This window comes from Oncorhynchus kisutch, linkage group LG21 (assembly GCF_002021735.2).
Source record: "Oncorhynchus kisutch isolate 150728-3 linkage group LG21, Okis_V2, whole genome shotgun sequence".
In the NCBI taxonomy this organism is placed as follows: Eukaryota; Metazoa; Chordata; class Actinopteri; order Salmoniformes; family Salmonidae; genus Oncorhynchus; species Oncorhynchus kisutch.
Genome location: NC_034194.2, coordinates 19417072 through 19438848, shown reverse-complemented (window position 1 = coordinate 19438848; position 21777 = coordinate 19417072). Strand labels below are relative to the sequence as shown.

General features: G+C 45.7%; 1 protein-coding gene across 3 annotated transcripts in view; it reads left to right on the top strand.

Moving 5' to 3' along the window:
- Positions 1 to 21777, top strand: part of LOC109866129 (transcription factor HIVEP2) — a 96420-nt gene that overhangs the window by 68046 nt on the left and 6597 nt on the right. For all 3 annotated transcript variants that reach the window (XM_031800605.1, XM_020454672.2, XM_020454674.2), the window contains 6 exons: positions 11303 to 11372; positions 11476 to 16593; positions 16841 to 16992; positions 18142 to 18317; positions 18582 to 18683; positions 19132 to 20057. In XM_031800605.1, the coding sequence (XP_031656465.1) occupies positions 11716 to 16593; positions 16841 to 16992; positions 18142 to 18317; positions 18582 to 18683; positions 19132 to 20057 (6234 nt within the window). In that variant the 5' untranslated portion in view covers positions 11303 to 11372; positions 11476 to 11715. The remainder of the gene's footprint in view (positions 1 to 11302; positions 11373 to 11475; positions 16594 to 16840; positions 16993 to 18141; positions 18318 to 18581; positions 18684 to 19131; positions 20058 to 21777) is intronic.

The window sequence follows — 21777 nt, the reverse complement described above, 5'->3', positions numbered from 1 at the left end:
AGTGTTAGCTTTAGCTGCATGCTAGCAGATGGGATATAAAAGACAGGCCTGATGCTATCTGATCTATGGGTTGTGGTTGACTCTTGATAAAGGTGATAAAAAATACTGCTCATGATTTACTGGCTGTTCAATAGGTAAGTATAAATACTGAAGAATATCATGATTCAGCCTTGTTTTCGATTTCTAGCATTGGGACTTTGCAGTACCACCAGGAAGCAGATAGGATTGTGTTTGTTTATGCACAATTGATTATGGCTGTGTTTATCGGGTCAGTCGTGAGACGACCCTGCTGTTCCAGGTCTAAAACATCCTCTCGATCTGTGACAGCCACACTCCCAACTGACTGGCCATGTAATGGTCTAAATGATTCTGTCACTTTTCATCACGCTCCATCTGTCATCCCTCCTCCAGCTCAAACCTCTCCTCTCGCCGATGGAAGACCCTCTCTTTGCTGCCGTGTCGGGCTAACCTGAATCAACTCCAAATGTCTCCGTGGTGCAGCTAGCTATTTCTTCAGGGAAGGGAAACCCATTTGACTACACACACCGTTTGTCCATTCACTCCGAAACACGTTGACTGTGGAGCTGGTGACATTTGTGCTAGACATCCCTGATGTGTACGTTTCCAACAAGTCTGAACTACGGAGTATTAGCACTTTCCTGGGTTTTCCATGGTAGGCGGTGTCAGTGGGTCCTGTCTGTTTACCCGCCGTAAGCGGGGGCTGTTAACCTTGGACAGTGACGAGAGTCGTTTATTTGGTCTAGGAGGGAGGCCCTGGTTGCACCATGCAGGCAGGGAGGCACATTGGTGGCAGATGTTTGAGCTTCTCCTCCTCCTCCTCCACCAGTCCTACAGGATCACATCCTCCAGACGATCCCCTTCTTGTTTTGCCTTCCTCTTCTCTTTTTAGAAACTAGTTGCAAAATATTTGGAAGTTATGAGGTATACTGTTCCACTGGAGTTCCCCAGCGCCGTAGTACAACACCCTGTTTGATACATTGGTTGTGTCCACATGGTGTGTGGTGAATATAATACCCAAACTCTGAGCGCTGGGAGGGATCTGTATGAGGGAGGAAGGGGGGGGGGCATGGAGGGGTAGTGGATGCTGCCTTCCAGGCTTAGTTAAGCCTGTGTTAGTCCTCCATCCAAGATAGCCACAGCTGAGATGTCCGTACTGAAGCAGCCTTCTTTCCTACGGTTATGTGGTTTCAAAAGTTAGCGTCGCCTATTTTCTGTTGCTCTAAAGTTTAGCCTCATGAAGTTCTAATGTCGGTGCAAAGACGGGGGGATCGGTGTTGTAAGTGGGGGAACCAGTGAGAAAGACAATTAATCAGTACCTCTACAGCTGCTTCCTGACATTTCTGCAAAATGTTGTGGAAAATGTAATGAAGGTAATTTTTCAAGCTTACCCGGTGGAAAATATGACCGTCTTTCCATAGACAATTAAAACCAACATGAAGCCCTTTTATTTATTTATTTTTATTCTCCCTCTCTTTCCTTCCATAGGGGGGATTTGATGTGTTTCATCCAGCGCTAAATGGAAACATGTACATTAAACGGCTACAGCTGTGGAGCATGAATAAACTAGGGATAGTTAGTTCTGCTGCTTAGCTGGAGAAATCACATAACTGCACCTACTACAACATAAAGAGTAAGATCTGGGTCACATGGTTTATCCCACTGTGCACACAGCATGCATGTTTAGCCGTTACCACCTCCAGGAAATAATCATAAATCCAACCAGGAAGCATGCTGCTGCCGACTCTTATTTTGTTGCTCTTTCCAGCATTGCAGCAGGCAGCCTGTTGGAGCAGAGGGCTTGTACACAGACACAGGGAGATGGGTTTTTATCTATGCCGTTTTCAATTACTGAGGCCTGGTGTAATTACCCGGCTTTGTCCCACAGTCGGTCTGCCAGAGAGTCCCACAGTACCGCACTCCCCTCCCTCCCTCCCTCCCTCCCTGCCCTCAACCCTCAACCTAGCCTCCCCAGGTCCTTAGCATGGCGGCACTTACACCCTCTCCGCTTTGTCTGTGTCCGTCTGGCCACTTGTTTCATTGGTAACTGTATATCAGGCTGGGGACACTGGCGGGGCCGCCAGAGTGTCAGTTGTATTAAGCATGACCTCATGTTGAAAGGATCTGTTTCTCCCTCTCTAAATGGCTCTCAGCCTGTGGGGCCCGGTCTTTTGGCTCAACACCCCAGGCGCTATGCTCAGACCACTGGAGTCTTCCTGCACCCCATGATGGGCCTCTCACTGAGAGAGGAGGAGAGAGAGAGGGACAGAGACTGAAAGACGGAGAAAGAAAGGGAGAAAGAGGGAGAGAGAGAAGGAGAGTGTGTGCGTGCATGCGTGTGTGTGTGTGTGTGTGTGTGTGTGTGTGTCTCCACTCACACTCAGGCTCATGGACTGGCTTGTCTGGGGGAAATGATGTCACCCCCTGTTCCCCATCAACCCTGTCCAAAGTCCACAGACTGTTCTGGGCTAATTCATCTTCAAGATGAGGCGCTGGGCTGGTGGCATGGCCAAACAAGTCACACTGTACACATACCCTTTAGCATCGTCTGTACTTACAACCAAGCAATACTTTTAAACATATTATGCTGGACTCTGAGTCTCTGGAGAGGGTTGATTATGAGCTGGATCTCCTCTGTACTGGGCCTTTACCCAACACCAACAGACAGCTCTGCTCCTGGTCTCTATAACTGACTAATGTGGAGCCTGAACAACTGACTAATGACTAATGTGGAGCTGAAGATTTTCACTGTAGCCTGCAATCACACCTGAAACCCCTGAACCCGTGACTATTAAACACTCTGAATCTCTGAATGTGATTGTCTTCTTGGAGAGAACCAGGGAGAAACCAGATCAGAAACTGATTAAGAGGATCTGGATGGACGCATCGATCAAAAGCCCATAAACAAATGAGTGAACAGCCAAACAGTGTCTCTGGGGCAACTGTCTGTGAGGCGATGTGTGTGCTGTTGGACTGAGTGCCAGACTGTATACCTCCGCACAGCCGAGAGAGATTCTGTTTATTACCGCCGCTCGTAGGTTACGCCTCCCATAATGGCCCAGCATTCTTGGAAGAGCAGATAACATTCATCACAATCAGCAGGAACATCATCAGGCATGGGGCTGATACCCATGGCACGACCCAGTCGAGATTTGTGACACAGCGATTTGTTAAGAGACAACCCAGTGCCCAGATTAGTCCATTTTTGTAACATCAATATGTTTATAATTTGATGGATTATGTTTCCCCATTCAATGCCAAATGTTTTTGCCATATCTCATAACAACAAATGCAAATAAAAGTAATACATTCCACCTGCCTGTCAGCGGGAGACGTGTAACTACTGCCATTATTGCTTGTGCTATTGCATGGCTATGCCTAGTGAACGCCTCAGCTTAAGGTGTGGTATGCTATGCCTAGTGAACGCCTCAGTTTAAGGTGTGGTATGCTATGCCTAGTGAACGCCTCAGCTTAAGGTGTGGTATGCTATGCCTAGTGAACGCCTCAGTTTAAGGTGTGATATGCTATGCCTAGTGAACGCCTCAGTTTAAGGTGTGGTATGCTATGCCTAGTGAACGCCTCAGCTTAAGGTGTGGTATGCTATGCCTAGTGAACGCCTCAGCTTAAGGTGTGATATGCTATGCCTAGTGAACGCCTCAGTTTAAGGTGTGGTATGCTATGCCTAGTGAACGCCTCAGCTTAAAGTGTGGTTTGCTATGCCTAGTGAACGCCTCAGCTTAAGGTGTGATATGCTATGCCTAGTGAACGCCTCAGTTTAAGGTGTGGTATGCTATGCCTAGTGAACGCCTCAGCTTAAAGTGTGGTTTGCTATGCCTAGTGAACGCCTCAGCTTAAGGTGTGGTATGCTATGCCTAGTGAACGCCTCAGCTTAAGGTGTGGTATGCTATGCCTAGTGAACGCCTCAGCTTAAGGTGTGGTATGCTATGCCTAGTGAACGCCTCAGCTTAAGGTGTGGTATGCTATGCCTAGTGAACGCCTCAGCTTAAGGTGTGGTATGCTATGCCTAGTGAACGCCTCAGCTTAAGGTGTGGTATGCTATGCCTAGTGAACGCCTCAGCTTAAGGTGTGGTATGCTATGCCTAGTGAACGCCTCAGCTTAAGGTGTGGTATGCTATGCCTAGTGAACGCCTCAGCTTAAGGTGTGGTATGCTATGCCTAGTGAACGCCTCAGCTTAAGGTGTGGTATGCTATGCCTAGTGAACGCCTCAGCTTAAAGTGCGGTTTGCTATTCCTAGTGAACGCCTCAGCTTAAAGTGTGGTTTGCTATGCCTAGTGAACACCTCGGCTTAAGGAGTAGTATGCTATGCCTAGTGAACACCCGTCTTCTCACTTGAGCTCTCACACCGACGGCGAGAAGAGGTGGCCGAGCAGAGCGACCGACCAACCGCCTAGCTGGGTTGTGCAACCAGCTCCTTTCATAATTTCAATTCATCAGCATGGTAACCCTGCAACATGGCATTCAGGCTTGTTCTTCCCACACAGGAACTGTCACCCACACTCCTCACCTCACCCTGTCTCAATGAGGCTGTAGCCAAGGCCTCTCACCCACACAGAGCCCAACTCTCTCTTTTCACTACTCACTACACACACACCCACCATGTTAAAAATACCACCTCTCATCTTATGCCTAGCTGTACCTCGTACTTTCTGCTTGAAATGTAGACCTGAGTATGACAAGATGTATGACAGGATGTATGACTGGATGTATGACAGGATATATGACAGGATGTATGACAGGATGTATGACTGGATGTATGACAGGATGTATGACTGGATGTATGACAGGATGTATGACTGGATGTATGACAGGATGTATGACAGGATGTATGACTGGATGTATGACAGGATGTATGACTGGATGTATGACAGGATGTATGACAGGATGTATGACAGGATGTATGACTGGATGTATGACAGGATGTATGACTGGATGTATGACAGGATGTATGACAGGATGTATGACTGGATGTATGACTGGATGTATGACAGGATGTATGACAGGATGTATGACTGGATGTATGACAGGATGTATGACTGGATGTATGACTGGATGTATGACAGGATGTATGACTGGATGTATGACAGGATGTATGACAGGATGTATGACTGGATGTATGACAGGATGTATGAAAGGATGTATGACTGTCAAGATATGATTCTTGTCTGAATCATGTGCCTTGTAGTTTTACCAGTACTGTTCTTTACTTTTCTCATGTGTTGCTGGAGTTTGTCCCAAAAATAAATATCCATCCCATCATGCCATACGCATTGCACATACACTCACCATTCTATAAATGTGTATGATGCACTATACATTGTAGTTGTAATTTTAGTATTGCTCTGTGAGGGCACTGGCTCTGCTGACCACCTTGACCTGGTTTGAGCAATGGATGGTCTCTCTCTCTCCCCCCCTCTCTCAACCTGTTGCGTGTTGTCTCTCCACAGTCTCCAGACTGCAGTATCTCCCGGCTGCAGTCTCTCCCAGCTCCAGGCTGTGCTTCATCTTTGGGCTCCTAATGAGGAGTCAATATGACACTCCCGGGGGCTGACTTGCGAACGGACTGGGTGATGCATCCACAGAACCTGCTTACAGGGGATAAAATCACACCACAAAACCTGCTGGCTGTGCAAATGGTGAATCTCTCAGGCTGTCAAGACGCAAACTATTGGTGGTATAAGTCTGAAGATGAAAATAGTTATTTCTGGGATTTCAATAAGATTCAGGAATATTTTCTAGGTGTATATTTATTGCATATTATTTAGTTTTTATTCCATTCTATTCATATTTTACAATATGTGTATTTTTTTATACACGATACAGACTGGAAAAGACAAACAAGCTACTTTTGTTGCCCATGTTACATTGAGAGGCACAGATGAACCTGCAACTGAATAGAGTAGAGAAGTGTGTCAAGACTGCAGAATTAATACATTTCACTCAGTCCTTTCAATAGTCCAAAAAAATATGTTGTGTATTCTGTGCATGCAGTCCATTTGAGAACAGAGGGATTCTTCAACATTGCATTGTGAATAACTCCCTGACACAGTTCAGGTGAAAGGCGCGTTGATCCAGACGCCCCTAAAACACATAATACTTTATTATAGGAGCCTTGCTTCAATCTATTTTCAGAACCCTTTCAGATTTTCCCCTAGCTAGCCAGTTGATAAAGCCAGTTGGAGCTTTTAACGTTGCTTCCATCCCCAATGAGCTGGAATAGCTGGAACAAAGACCCCAGCAAACTGACCCAGCTCCCCTCTCATTCCCACTGTAAGGGAAGACACAGAGAAAGGTATAAAACTTGTATGCAGATATGTGTGTGTTTCTAACAAACAAACACAGATAAATAAACAAGGGTCTCGGTTGGGGGTCTCATTAGGCCCCCTGAGGCTGAGGCACTGACCATGATGCACTTCTAGGCAGGACTTTGTTACCATAAACTCTGTAATTACTGAATGGAAACAATTAGCAATGATTTGAATTATTCAGAGTCTGCCCTGGAAAGTACAAGAAACTGTGCCGGTTTCCGTTCAGGGAAATAAGAAACGGCCTGTGTGTGTGTGTGTGTGTGTGTGTGTGTGCGTGCCTGCCTACATCACTGCTGTGAACGTGATGTCACCAGGAGGACAAACAAAAGGGGTAACCGGAGCTTTGAAAACACACTGGCGGATGTGTCACGGTCAACCCCACAGACAGGCCACTGAATTAGGCCACTGTGCTGATCGAATGGCCCTGTGGTTTAGGAGATACCCAAAACACACAGGCAGCTACCCATGCGACTGGCCTTTGTTTCTACAGGAATTACTCAGGTATAATTGCAGATGTCAATTTGCTTAGACCAACAGAACCGTGTGTACTACCCTCTGTAATAGAGATGGAACTGAAACTAGATGAGGTTGATTTAATTACCTTTAGCTGTTTATTGGAGTGACTATGTAATACTGATAGGTCTAAAACATCAGTCGATAATAGCAGTGTCAAAGACTATGACTCCAAATATTTAAAGAACATAGTTTGGCAACGGAGATATTTTCCAGGTCTGTTTTTTAAAATGTTATTCCAACAATTGTATTTATTTATTTAAAGTGCTCGTGTCCTGCAAATAACTTTTGGTTGGACAGTGAGAGATATGGCGTCATGGTTCATTGTTAACTTCAGATGTTGTTATTTTATGGGAAAAGAAAACGGGATTCACTCTATTCTTTATTTCAGTGTTGAAAGGAATTCCAAGCACTTCAAATTGGTATGTGGCATCTTGGCTGTCCAAATGGTTTAAGGATAACTACACATCACTCATTGTCACACAAAATAACCAAACATTTTCTAATCCTCTCTCTTGAATCTGCCAGCCTTAAATACCTAATCCCTGCATTGGAAAGAGGATGTATTTTGATTGAGTGAAAGGGCCTCTTTAAGGTTTGCTCTTTCCCCAGTCACAATGGAGATGTTCGTCAGTGTGTAGGGCCTGGTACGGCCCCAGGCTACCAGCTTATCCCCCACTCCCCATAGATCTCCAGCCAGAAACCAGAACTAGGCCCGAGGTGGGCAGAGGCTCTCTATCACCGTAATGTTCTCCCCATGAAAAGAGAGCCCAAATATAGAAGCTAACATGGCTTATACCCACACTTTATGTATACCTCTGGGGAGGAGGGTGTTGATGGAGATATATGTACTGTAATGCTTGGGGGGGGGGGGGGGGGGGGGGGGGGACTTACTGGGGGGGGGAATGTCCGCCTCATCATGGTCCATCAGTTTTTGGCAGTGGGGCCTCCTATCAGATGAACTACTGTTAGACTGTGGAGATGTTACATAAAATGCTTGAATCATCCAGTGGAGTGTTTCTGTTTATATCTTTGAGAATGTGGTCCGTCTCTATAGAGCGAGGTGTCCCTAGCACACTCTGCCTCTGTGTGTCCCACGCACACTTCCTCCAGGTACTCCACTTAAAAATGATGCCAAAGAATATTCCCACCCACACTCAGTCAGAAAATAGGACGGCGTTTTAGTTAGGATGAAAACACTTTATATAACCCATTCAATAGTTTTTCTTTGACTTGAACAATGATAACCTTATGCAACACGGCAGAGAATAATTCATTAATGGTTTTGTGCAGATGCCTACTGAACTGTATGTCCTAAAAGAAAGATTTTAGAGAACTTCGGGCACCATGGTAGCGGATCTGTACTGATAACAAGAGATACTAGACAGATGGATTCATGGAAGGAGATGCGCCCAAACATGGAGGGGGGAGAAGGGAAGAGGAGAGGGGTGCACCAACCTGGCCACCATTAAGTGTGATATATGAAACTGACTCCAGCTTAGAAAGATGGCTCTTTTCCACTCAGTGATATGTTTTCTCTGGCTTCATAAGGCTCATCAGCTGACACTTTTTCACCAAATACGGAGTGCGTATTGTGTGAATAGGCTAGGATGAGTTATTATTCCTCTCAGAATGTTTCTCTCTGTAACTACGTTATCTTTACAAAGCTGACAATCGAGAACATTTCATGAGGTTGGTATGCAACACCTGTTGATACAGGTGTGTTGCAATTGATACTGCATTCTGTATCTTCCAATCTCTCTAAACATAGCAACATCTGGCTGTGTTTTCACATACACATTTGGCTTTGAGTTTAATTGAAACATGTACATGTACAGTTTTTTTGAACAGGATCGCAGGTGGTATTTATCGTTGGTCAATAAGAAAGGATATCTGGCCGGTACCAAACCTCCATCCAACCACTTATTCTGAGCGCCTATGACTTTGTTCTGTTGTTTGCACACATTCTTTTTGTGTAACAGCACGGAAGAAAACAAAAACTGACGAGAAGTTCATGTTTCAGGTGCTAAAAATACCAGTGTTTTCGACTGGGATATTTTTATCTCTCACATTGGCCTTAAGACACCCGTGTCACATAGCTTCCATGCTCCTACCCCAGTAGCGCCAGAGCAAAGGGGCCTTGTGTGTGTGTGTGTGTGTGTGTGTGTGTGTGTGTGTGTGTGTGTGTGTGTGTGTGTGTGTGTGTGTGTGTGTGTGTGTGTGTGTGTCGCAATCAGAGAGAAAAAATGAAATCAAGAAAATCACGGCAGAGACTTACATGTTCAGCGTGTTAGTCTCAGACACTGGATTCATTCTATATTCAACTGTTGGTGTGGTTTCTGTACGGTAGCACTCTGAAATAGAATCACAAACGAATGCAAGTTTATTTGTAGCTTCTGTGTTCACTAGGCATTGCAGTATGTGTATGTATAGAAAGTAAACATCAGAGGCCAGCGAAAAGAAAAATGCTAGTGCTTGTAGTTCCTTTACGACTTGCCCTTTGGACGCCCACGCACATATGATGTCTTACGTCACCTCCATTTGGCCGGCTATTTGTACTTTTTTGTGTCTTTTTAGGAACTGCGTGGGCCTAGTTGTTACTGATGACTCACTGTAAGCACGAGGGGGTGGGTGGCCCAATCACACTCATTCGCAATATTTTAACCTCAATCTAGTTTAGCACTGTACTCCTTGTACTGCATGCCACTGTACATGAGAATATACAGTTGAAGTCGGAAGTTTACATACACTTAGGTTGGAGTCATTAAAACTTGTTTTTCAACCTCTCCGTAAATGTCTTGTTAATAAACTATAGTTTTGGCAAGTCGGTTAGGACATTACTTTGTGCATGACACAAGTAATTTTTCCAACAATTGTTTACAGACAGATTATTTCACTTATAATTCACTGTATCACAATTCCAGTGGGTCAGAAGTTTACATACACTAGTTGACTGTGCCTTTAAACAGCTTGGAAAATGCCAGAAAATGATGTCATGGCTTTAGAAGCTTCTGGTAGGCTAATTGACATCATTTGAGTCAATTGGAGGTGTACCTGTGGATGTATTTCAAGGCCTACCTTCAAACTCAGTGCCTCTTTGTTTGACATCATGGGAAAATCAGAAGAAATCATCCAAGACCCCAGGAAAGAAAATTGTAGACCTCCACAAGTCTGGTTCATCCTTGGGAGCAATTTCCAAACGCCTGAAGGTACCACGTCCATCTGTACAAACAATAGTACGCAAGTAGGAACACCATGGGACCACGCAGCCGTCATACCGCTCAGGAAGGAGACGCCTTCTGTCTCCTAGAGATGAACGTACTTTGGTGCGAAAAGTGAAAATCAATCCCAGAGCAACAGCAAAGGTCCTTGTGAAGATGCTGGAGGAAACCGGTACAAAAGTATCAATATCCACAGTAAAACGAGTCCTATATCGACATAACCTGAAAGGCCGCTCGGCAAGGAAGAAGCCACTGCTCCAAAACCACCATAAAAAAAGCCAGACTACGGTTTGCAACTGCACATGGGAACAAAGATCGTACTTTTTGTAGCAATGTCCTGTGGTCTGATGAAACAAAAATAGAACTGTTTGGCCAAAATGACCATCGTTATGTTTGGAGGAAAAAGGGGGAGCCAAAGAACACCATCCCAACCGTGAAGCACGGGGATGGCAGCATCATGTTGTGGGGGGGGGGTGCTTTGCTGCAAGAGGAAGGAAAATGATGTGGATATATTGAATCAACATCTCAAGACATCAGTCAGGAAGTTAAAGCTTGGTTGTAAATGAGTCTTCCAAATGGACAATGACCCCAAGCATACTTCCAAAGTTGTGGCAAAATGGCTTGAGGACAGCAAATTCAAGGTATTGAAGTGGCCATCACAAGGCCCTGACCTCAATCCTATAGAAAATGTGTGGGCAGAACTGAAAAAGGGTGTGCGAACGAGGAGGCCTACAAACCTGACTCAGTTACACAAGCTCTGTCAGGAGAATGGGCCAAAATTCACCCAACTTGTTTTGGGAAGCTTGTGGAAGGCTACCCGAAACGTTTGACCCAAGTTAAACAATTTAAAGGCAATGCTACCAAATACTAATTGAGTGTATGTGAATTTCTGACCCACTGGGAATGTGATGAAAGAAATAAAAGCTTAAATAAATAATTCTCTCTGCAATTATTCTGACATTTCACATTCTTAAAATAAAGTGTTGATCATATCTGACCTATGACAGGGAATTTTTACAAGGATTAAATGTCAGGAATTGTGAAAAACTGAGTTTAAATGTATTTGGCAAAGTTTATGTAAGCTTTCGACTTCAACTGTAGATGACTGAACTGCGATTCATTTTTTGAAAATGGAGGAAAATCATAGAGACATAAGTTATTAACTGACTTCACAGTAAATGCTTTGTTTCAATCATTGAATTGTTTCCCTCTCCTCTCTCCAGGTCGTACATAAAGATTCTCTTGGAAGTTGTAAAAGGAGGGATATCAACAAAACCTTTTTTTTTCAGACTGGTAAGTGTTCAGTAATAGATATTTTATACCGAATCATGATTTTTAAAACCACGTTTTGTTTCACAGTACATGGAATTTATTCATGTTCTGTTTGAATTTTCAGATCACTCAAAGGTCTTGATACATTTAATAAACAAAAAGAAAATTGAAGGGCTGATGCAAGTTCGCAAGTTTACAGTATGCTTGACAGAAAGAAAGTGTTCTGATGCCCACTATAGAGGATCTTTGTGACTCAAATGTAGAACAACCCAAAACGACTTCAGCAATGGAAGGCCCCTTTATTTGAGAACTACAGCATCTGACATTTGACCTTTGAGAAACCCAAAGGAAGTATAGTTGGACAATGGAGCCACATGAATCCGCTTCTGGTCAAAAATCCACCAAGGAGCCACGGGAGAAGCTACAAAGGAAGTGGGTCTCCGAGCCCTCAGCTGTCACAAAAAGAAGCACTTTCGCTGACCCGGAGGGAAAAAGACACTCGCATCGCGAAAGCCTGCAAAGTGGTGCCAGTGGCAGCAATATTACTGGCTCAGCACAAAAGTATGGCTCTGGGAAGATGTTATCAACTGCAATGGGTCAGCCGCATCAAGACAGTCAATACACACAGGCTTTCCCCCGTACTTACTCCTACCAGTTACCACAACAGTACCCACAGCAGCCCATGCAAGAGCGCTTCCTGTCCGGAGCCAAGCCACAGCCTGGTCTGGAGGCCCATGCCTGGCCTTTCGCTGGACAGCTCCCATCCGACGACATATTCCCTGGACACTCCCGTGCCCATGGAGTTTTCTCTCGTCAGAAATCTCCCAGTTTACCCAGTTCTTTTGGCCAGTATTCCAAATCAGGGCCGGAGCTGCCAGAGGAGGGATACAAGAAGGAGCAGAAACCCAAGAAGCCAGGAAAGTACATCTGCCACTACTGTGGAAGGGCTTGTGCGAAACCCAGCGTGCTGAAGAAGCACATTCGTTCACACACTGGGGAACGCCCCTACCCTTGTGTCCCCTGCGGGTTCTCCTTTAAAACCAAGAGTAATTTGTACAAACACCGAAAATCTCATGCCCATGCCATCAAAGCAGGACTAGTCCCATTCTCCGAACTGGCAGCTTCACGCACAGACATGGATCAAGCGTCCTCAGTGGGAGAGACAGATGTACACTCAGACGGTGAACAGAGCACGGACACCGACGAGGAGACGGCAGAGGTCTCTATGTTTATGGACAAAGTCAGCCCCATCCCCCAGATATCATTTGAAATGGACAAAAGCACCATGGAGAAGGGTGGGGAGCCGGCATATGCTGACTCAGCTGAGGAACTAGCTATGGCATCCATGAAAGTGCCTATCCTAATTGTCCCAAAACAAGGGATCCCACCAACAGCAATGGAGTGCCCCCCATTCATGGAACTCAAGGCTTCTCACATCAGCTCACAGGTGAGCCGCGTGGATGACTCTCCTACTATAAAACAGAGACTGGCTCTGAAACTGACAGATAGGAAGGGATCACAGGACTCAGACCAGCAGTCCCAGCAGTCCCTGAACCTTCTGAGTCCACACAGCAAAGGCAGCACAGATTCCGGCTACTTCTCTCTTTCAGAGAGTGCGGAGCAACAGATCAGCCCTCCCAACACAAACGCAAAGTCCTACGAGGAGATCATGTTTGGTCGGACTTGGTATTACAAACCTAACTCTCCTAGATCGAGACAATCCATTGCAGTAGGCATGGCCACTGTTGGCCAAGACACTAACCTAATCATGGGGAAGATATCTGAAGATCATATATTCTTCCGTAATGATAACAGTGAAGCGCATCTACTAGCAGGTGTTGACCCTAAGCAGTATCCCACAAGCCCTTGCCAAAGCAACACAGGTCTATTAGAGGCTCCTGATTCAGGGCCACTCATTAGGAGTAACTCAATGCCAACATCCTCCCCGACCAACCTCAACGTCCCACCGGGGATAAGAGTGAGCCACTCCTTCGACGAGATGATGACCTCTGATGATGTCTTCTACCCGGGTGCTGCCGGTCTTAGGAGGCTTAGGAGACAGGCAGCTTTTGAGCATTCAGTACATGAAGGGCATGGCGAATCTGAAACCTATGGACACATTCCCAAGAACACAGCCCCATTTGTGGTTTTAAAGCTAGGGGAGCGTAGTCCTGTGGTGCCAGAGCATACAGCATACAGCCCTTATGGTACTAAAGTGGGAATGACAGAGATTGCCACTCGTAAACGCAGGAAGGAAAAGAGTGTAGGGGACGAGGAGGATGGCCCAGGCCAGTATGACAGTAGTGGCTCAGTAGATATGGTTGGGGATTATGATTCAAAACAAGGTAGTCAAGTAGGTTCAAGGGCAATACCTACTGGGAAAGGATCCATAGGATCCATGTACAATGCACATAGCCAATCAGACAGTTTTGAAACATGCTGTAGTAGTATGTGCTCAGAGGATGTAGTGCTAGTCCCAGACTCTGACAGAAAGGCAACTGGCAACGTTATCTCTGTCATTCAGCACACAAACTCACTCAGTAGGCCAAACTCCTTCGAGAAGTCAGAGTCCTTCGAGCACCCAGCCTACCTGCAAGACAAATCCTCTAGCCAATATTCAGAGCAGTCAGATACAGAAAACACAGAAGATGTGCAGAGCCCGGACTCTATCCTGAGGTCTGAGAGCATGGAGCAGCAGAGCAACAGTGATTTAGCTTCACCCAACCAGCCCTGTCACATGCCCCCCAAACTGGTGCGGCAGCCTAACATCCAAGTGCCTGAGATCAGGGTGACGGAGGAGCCAGATAAACCTGAGAAAGAGCCTGATGTACCGACCAAGGAGCCGGAGAAGCACGTTGAAGAATTCCAGTGGCCCCAGAGGAGTGAGACACTGTCCCAGCTCCCTACGGAGAAGCTGCCTCCTAAAAAGAAGCGTCTGCGTTTGGCAGACTTGGAGCACTCCTCTGGGGATTCCAGCTTTGAGTCTTGCACCAGCCTGTCCAGGAGCCCAAGCCAGGAAAGCAACCTGTCCCACAGCTCCAACTTCTCTATGTCCTTTGACAAGGAAGAAATCCTGAAGTCTGTGTCACCGACCAAGCAGGATGACTTTGGCAAGCAGTCTGAGTACAGTGGCAACTCTCTCACCATCCCCGGCCATCACCAGCAGAGGGAGATGCGACGATCCTCATCCGAACAGGCTCCCTGTGCTCTGGCCACCGAGATCCCAGAGATCCGTAGCAAGTCCTTTGACTATGGCAGTCTCTCAACATCATCCAGACAGGGAGAGATTTACTCCAGTGCATCAGCCATGAAAGAACGGAGAAGGGGCTACCTAGTAAGGCAGGCATCCCTTAGCGTTTACCCTGAGACAGTGGTGCATGATCAAGGTGGTCTCGAAATGACCATCAAGCAAGAGCACTCAGACCATGGACCTTTATCTTGGCAGAGCCCCCCATCCTCTCAAGGTTCTCATGGTGCATCAGCCAGCGAAGTAGCAAGACCCAAGAGAGGGTCACCTTATCATCTTCTGCAACAGAGAATTAGTGAGGACAACCAGGAAGACCCAACACTGTTCCAGAAGTCATCTTGTCTGCCAAGTCAACAGTCATCAGAGGTAGAGCATCCAAGTCATGAGCTCATCAGCCAGGAAGCCATGCAATACTCCTCACTCCAGAGCAGCTTGGCTTCACTGCCTTTCCTGCCATTTCAGCCCGGCCTGTTCTGGCATCCGGAGTCAACACAGAGACACAAGCAACATCTGGCTTTCCAGCCACACCAGTTACAGAAACTACATATCAGACAGCCTAGTATACCGCACATGCTCCAGAAATCCCACCCACCTCATCATCAGCTACAGCAGATCCAGGAGCAGTGTGACATTAAGGCTGACGGTGCTATCAGTCAGAACTACCAGTATCCCTCCAGAGTCTCCCCCCAGGCCCAGCATTACAGCTCTCCACCGTCTAAAGTGGCCCTCACCGAGAGTAAAATGCTCCTGCAACAGGTCCAGCCAATCTTCGCCACTCAGAATGCAGGATCACAGCCATCACTCCCAGGTATGCTAATCCCCGTTAGGATACAGACTCACGTGCCATCTTACGGAAGTGTTATGTACACAAGTGTTTCACAGCTCTTAACTAACCACAGCCAGAGCGCTTATTCAGCAAGAGTCATATGCTCAGAGAATGCATCATCCAATTCACTCACAGGCGGCAGTGTTTCAAAGCACAGAGTTTGCTTAAACTTATCTCAGATAATTGGTCAGCCTGAGGGAACTCCACGTTATCCACTCTGGAAAGTTCCAGATCTGAACACTGAACATGGGAGACTAAACACGGGAATTCCGCTGTCGTTGACATCGAGAACCATCTCCACCACGGATGCGTCCTCCAGTATCGGGGGAAGCAAGCGGATGTTATCACCAGCCAGTAGCCTGGAACTCTTTATAGAGACCAAACAGCAGAAACGGGTCAAGGAGGAGAAGATGTACGGTCAGATTGTAAAAGAGCTGAGCGCTGTCGAGCTGAGTGCTTCGAAGGACAGCGTCAAGTTACCAAAGCATGCATCTCTAAAGAGTGAGGGTTCAATGGATGATCAGGAGAGGATGTCCTCCTCCCCACCAGCAGACTTCCCTTCCACCCAAATCCCAGTGCGTTCCAACGCACCTCACATACCCGATGTGCCACCAGCTGACAGCTTCACTCCCCCTCTGCAAATTGTGATGGACACCCCTGGTGGCAGAGAGTCCCCAGAGGAGCTGGATGTTGACGACTCCTTCACCCCAGAGGCTAGCTCCAGCCCACAGTCCATGGTCTCCTCCAGTGACACTCCAGAGGAGGCCAAGCCTCCCATGGGCAGCAAGATCCCTGTCAACATGCTGGTGCAGCTGGCTGCCAATCAGAGTGGGGGCGCTGCTGGAAGCACTCTGCTGCTCACAGATCTGGCAGACGTTCAGCAGTTCTTTCAGTTCCCCAGTCTTCGCACGGCAACCAGTGTCAGTTGGTGCTTCCTGAATTACACCAAGCCTAACAACGCTCAGACGACTCCCCTGACTTCTGTCTACGGCTCCTGGTGCGTCAGCTCCTACAACCCCAACCCTCTCAGCCTCAGCACCAAGGCTACTCTGGCCCTGCTCCGATCCAAGCAGAGGAAGAACACAGAAACCTACACGATGGCTGCTATGTATCAACCTGGAACTGGAAAACTTGTGTCCTCTCTTGCTTGGAAGCAGAAGTTTGAGCAGGTAATCAACACATCACATTTGCCTCTTGTTCACAATTTACTACATTTACATTTACTAAATAAGCATTACAGATTTCATAACTCACATGTACGTTTTAGAAAGTTTGAAATCCCCTACAATATTATAAAGCAATCTTAGGTACAGTAAAATGTTATTTTTGAGCCGACATTTCATTACATCTGCCATCAAGTGTTTTTGTCTGTTTGCGAGGATTTAACTTAGTGTAATGCATGTTTTCCATTTGCAGATGAAGCCAGAGCTCATGCAGCTAGATGTGAGCAAATATGGGAAGAAAATCAAGGGGCTGAGCTCCAGGGATCGAATCAAGGAGGACCATGGAGAGAAGGAGGCCTCCTCAAAGCAGGCTGAGCCCACTCGCATCAGAATCTTTGAAGGAGGGTATGTCAAGATGGCTGCCATTAGCCATTAAAATGTAATTGAAAGCCTTTTGATATCAGTGTGGAACCTTCTGGAGACGGCTGCTTAAATTGTTATATTGTTGTGACTTCTATACAAAATGTACAGGTTTGTATAGAAATTATCAGCACTTAAATATGAAATATTTTGTGGTTAAGTTGGATTTAATGCCTGGTGGCTGAAACCACTTCTTCATGGCCTATGTTATATGAGAATGATAAAACAATTACTGTGGTAACTGAAATGTAGCTATTACATGATTTTGTCAAATTACTGCTTTTCATGGACTTGAAGGCTTTTTCCGCAGAAATAGGATGTACAGTGCCTTGCGAAAGTATTCGGCCCCCTTGAACTTTGCGACCTTTTGCCACATTTCAGGCTTCAAACATAAAGATATAAAACTGTATTTTTTGTGAAGAATCAACAACAAGTGGGACACAATCATGAAGTGGAACGACATTTATTGGATATTTCAAACTTTTTTAACAAATCAAAAACTGAAAAATTGGGTGTGCAAAATTATTATTATTAGTAGTAGATTAATGAGGAAAAATAAGGCTGTAAAGTAGAAATGTGGAAAATGTCAAGGGGTCTGAATACTTTCCTAATGCACAGTATATATAAAGCAGAATGTATTTTTCAGATGGCTTTTAATTGTGGTTGAAAGGTGTTACTAGCATAGGCTACTGTTTTTATGGAAATACAGTAGAGCATAGTTTTGTTGTTTAACTGCCGTGGTTTTATTGACTACTGTCCGTGAGGCTTCGGTTAACCTATTTACTTTGGTTCAAGCGATAAATAGATTTCCAAATCATTTTTGAAATCATTTTTTTTCTTCTAATCACAATAACATACGGTGTCTTGAATATCCCTTTGAAGATATTACCATATACAGTTAGATTTTTTTCTTTATATAATTCAATTTCAGAAACGGGAACAGCTGTAAAAATGTCTGACCAATACCCAGTTGAATCTGGCACCGGAATTATTTTCTCTGAGCAGTTGCAGGCTAACTTTCCCAATGTAAAGTTAGCTGTTTGATGTATTTGATATTTGCTCCCTTAACACATGCTTCGATATACTCAAAACCCTCCAATAATGTTGAATAATCTGATCTTGTTATGATTTCAGGTACAAATCCAATGAAGACTATGTTTACGTGCGGGGCAGAGGAAGAGGGAAGTACATCTGTGAAGAGTGTGGGATCCGCTGTAAGAAGCCAAGCATGCTGAAGAAACATATCCGCACACACACCGATGTCCGGCCGTATGTCTGCAAGTTCTGCAACTTTGCTTTTAAAACCAAAGGTGGGTTTCCTTCTTCCATTTCATATAACCACATGTATGCAAATGTACACCTTTCTTCTCAAGCACTTTAACCTGATAGTTCAAACAAAAACAGTGATCACATTGGAAAAGGATTTATGTACAGACTTCTGTCTGCATTGGGTTAGAAGGGTGGCAACGTTCTCTCTCTCTCTCCTGCAGTGGTGTTGATGAGTGAATTGAAAGGCCAGGCGGCCTATGCTGCTTCCAGTAAGACATTTTAAAAGTCGTAAACTCTTGTTTCAGGAAACCTGACAAAACACATGAAGTCGAAAGCCCACATGAAGAAGTGCTTGGAGCTCGGGGTGTCAGTGACATCTGTGGAGGATGCGGACGCCGAAGAAGCTGGTATGAATCAGACAGACTTACTGAGCATATTTTATAGAGATGAGCCAATATTTGATCAATACTGGGCCCTGTATGTTGCACTGGTGCGGTTATTGAGGAACAATTATTGTAATGAAAAACAGGAACCGCCTCTGTCAGGTTTATGTAAAATGACCAACTTTAAAGATACACAGTTCACATTTTCCCTGCTTGTATCCCATCATTTAGCATTAAGTGGGAAAGAACACCAGTGACCCATTCAATACAAAATAAGTAAATTGCAGTTGCTGTAAAAGATTTGTAAACGCCTAAATAGAAAAGCACTACTGTGTTTGTATGTCTCATTTCCTTGTTAAGACTGCACTAAATTCTGTTTATTTGTCTTGCAGAACAAAGTAGGCTACTGTTACTGCATTTGCATAGGGTTTGACTGGATCAACGGTTGGATAAACCATGTGTTTCTTTTTAGACAATGTCGAGGATGGCCAGAGGGAGACTGGGAAGATGTCAGGCATCATGGCTGACCACCAGTTCTCAGACGCCGATGATTCTGATGGTGGCGAGGATGACGGGGATGAGGTGGACGACGATGAAGATGATGACGACGATTACGATGGCGAATCCACACCGAAGACTCGCTCCAGAAGCACCAGCCCTCAGCCCTATGGCATACCATCTCTGTCCGTCACGGACTCTCAGGGCGCCTGCTCCTCAGACCTGCTGGGCCACTGCTCCAAACCACCCCTCTTCAGCTACTTCACCAGCCTGCCCAGCATTCAGATCACCCAGCTCATGGTGCCCAGTGAGGGTGCAGGCCAGGGCCAGATGGCAGAGTACCAGCAGCTGCTGCAGGGCGCCCTGGGGGAGGACTATAAGAGCAGGCTAGATGTACCCAGCTCCATGGACGAGGACTTTGGCCTTTCCCACAGCTCCTCATCATTCGACCTGTCCCTGTCTCGCCTCTCTTCCCCAGGCCTGGACTCCTCCCCTCTCCAAGAGCCATCCCCCACCTCCACTTCACGCAAGTACCTCTTCCCCCGACGGGACCTGTCCCCCCATGGCCGCCTGTCACCCCACAGAGAGGTGTCCCCTCTCAGGCACCACTCCCCCAAGAGGGACATCTCCTTCAGAAGGGACCTCTCGCCCCGCAGGGACCTTTCCCCCAGGAGTCACATCTCACCCCTGTCTCACGCCGGACGCCCCATGTCACCGGGCAGAGAACTGGTGGGCAGGAGGGAGCTGTCTCCACGGAGTCGCCACCGGGGCATGATCAGACCTGTCTCCCCCAGGAGGGGCATGCACCATCACAGTGCCCCCTGGAGTCTGGGCCAGCACCTACACTCAGAGATCGTGCCAATGGGCCAGCGTAGCAGAAGCCACTCAGAGATGGAGACAGTAAGTGTTCCAGAATGTATTCAACTGTTCTATTCTATTATATAAACATTGCACATCAGCCTTCATGAACAGCTCCTTACTGGCATAATATACACTGAGTATACCAAACATTAGGAACACATTCATAATATTGAGTTGCACCCCCCCCACACCTTTTGCCCTCAAAACAGTCTCAGTTCGTCGGGGCATGGACTCCAGAAAATTATGTCATGGCTTTAGAAGCTTCTGATAGGCTAATTGACATAATTAGAGTCAATTGGAGGTGTACCTGTGGATGTATTTCAAGGTCTACCTACAAACTCAGTGCCTCTTTGCTTGACATCATGGGAAAATCAAAAGAAATCAGCCAAGACCTCAGAACATTTTTTTGTTGCATTGAGTTGCACCCCCCTACACCTTTTGCCCTCAGAACAGCCTCAGTTCGTCGGGGCATGGACTCTACAAGGTGTTGAAAGCGTTCCACAGGGACCTGTCCCCCAATGTTGACTCCAAAGCTTCCCACAGTTGTGTCAAGTTGGCTGGATGTCCTTTGGGTGGTGGACCATTCTTGATACACACGGGAAACTATTGAGCCTAAAAAAAACAGCAGCGTTGCAGTTCTTGACACAAACCGGTTCTCCCATTCAAAGTCACTTGCATTTTTTTTTCTTGCCCATTCACTCTCTGAATGTCACACATATACAATCCATGTTTCAATTGTCTCAATACTTAAAAATCCTCCTTTAACCTGTCTCCTCCCCTTCATTAAAGTGGATTTAACAAGTGACATCAATAAGAGATCAGAGCTTTCACCTGGATTCACCTAGTCAGTCTATGTCATGGAATGACATCATTAAATAGTAACTGCAAAACACCAGTCTCAACGTCAACAGTGAAGAGGGGACTCCGGGATGCTGGCCTTCTAGGCAGAGTTGCAAAGAATAAGCCATATCTCAGACTGGCCAATAAAAAAAAAGATTAAGATGGGCAAAAGAACACAGACACGGGACAGAGGAACTCTGACTATAAGGCCTTCATTTCTCAGAACAATAATAGACTGAAGAGTTTCAGAAGAAAGTCTTTGTTTCTGGCCATTTTGAGCCTGTAATCAAACCCACAAATGCTGTTGCTCCAGATACTCAACTAGTCTAAAGAAGGCCAGTTTTATTGCTTCTTTAATCAGGACAGTAGTTTTCAGCTGTGCTAACATACTGTAATTGCAAAAGGGTTTTCTAATGATCAATTAGCCTTTTAAAATGATAAACTTGGATTAGCTAACACAACGTGCCATTGGAACACAGGAGTGATGGTTGCTGATAATATGCCCATGTACAGTTGAAGTTGGAAGTTTACATACACTTACGTTGGAGTCATTAAAACTTGTTTTTCAACCACTCCACAAATTTCTTGTTGACAAACTATAGTTTTGGCAAGTCGGTTAGGACATCTAATGACACAAGTAATGTTTCCAACAATTGTTTATTATTATTTCACTGTATCACAATTCCAGTGGGTCGGACATTTACATACGCTAAGTTGACTGTGCCTTTAAACAGCTTGAACAATTCCAGAAAATGATGTCATGGCTTTAGAAGCTTCTGATAGGCTAATTGACATCATTTGAGTCAATTGGAGGTGTACCTGTGGATGTATTTCAAGGCCTACCTTCAAACTCAGTGCCTCTTTGCTTGACATCATGGGAAAATCAAAAGAAATCAGCCAAGACCTCAGAAAAAGAATT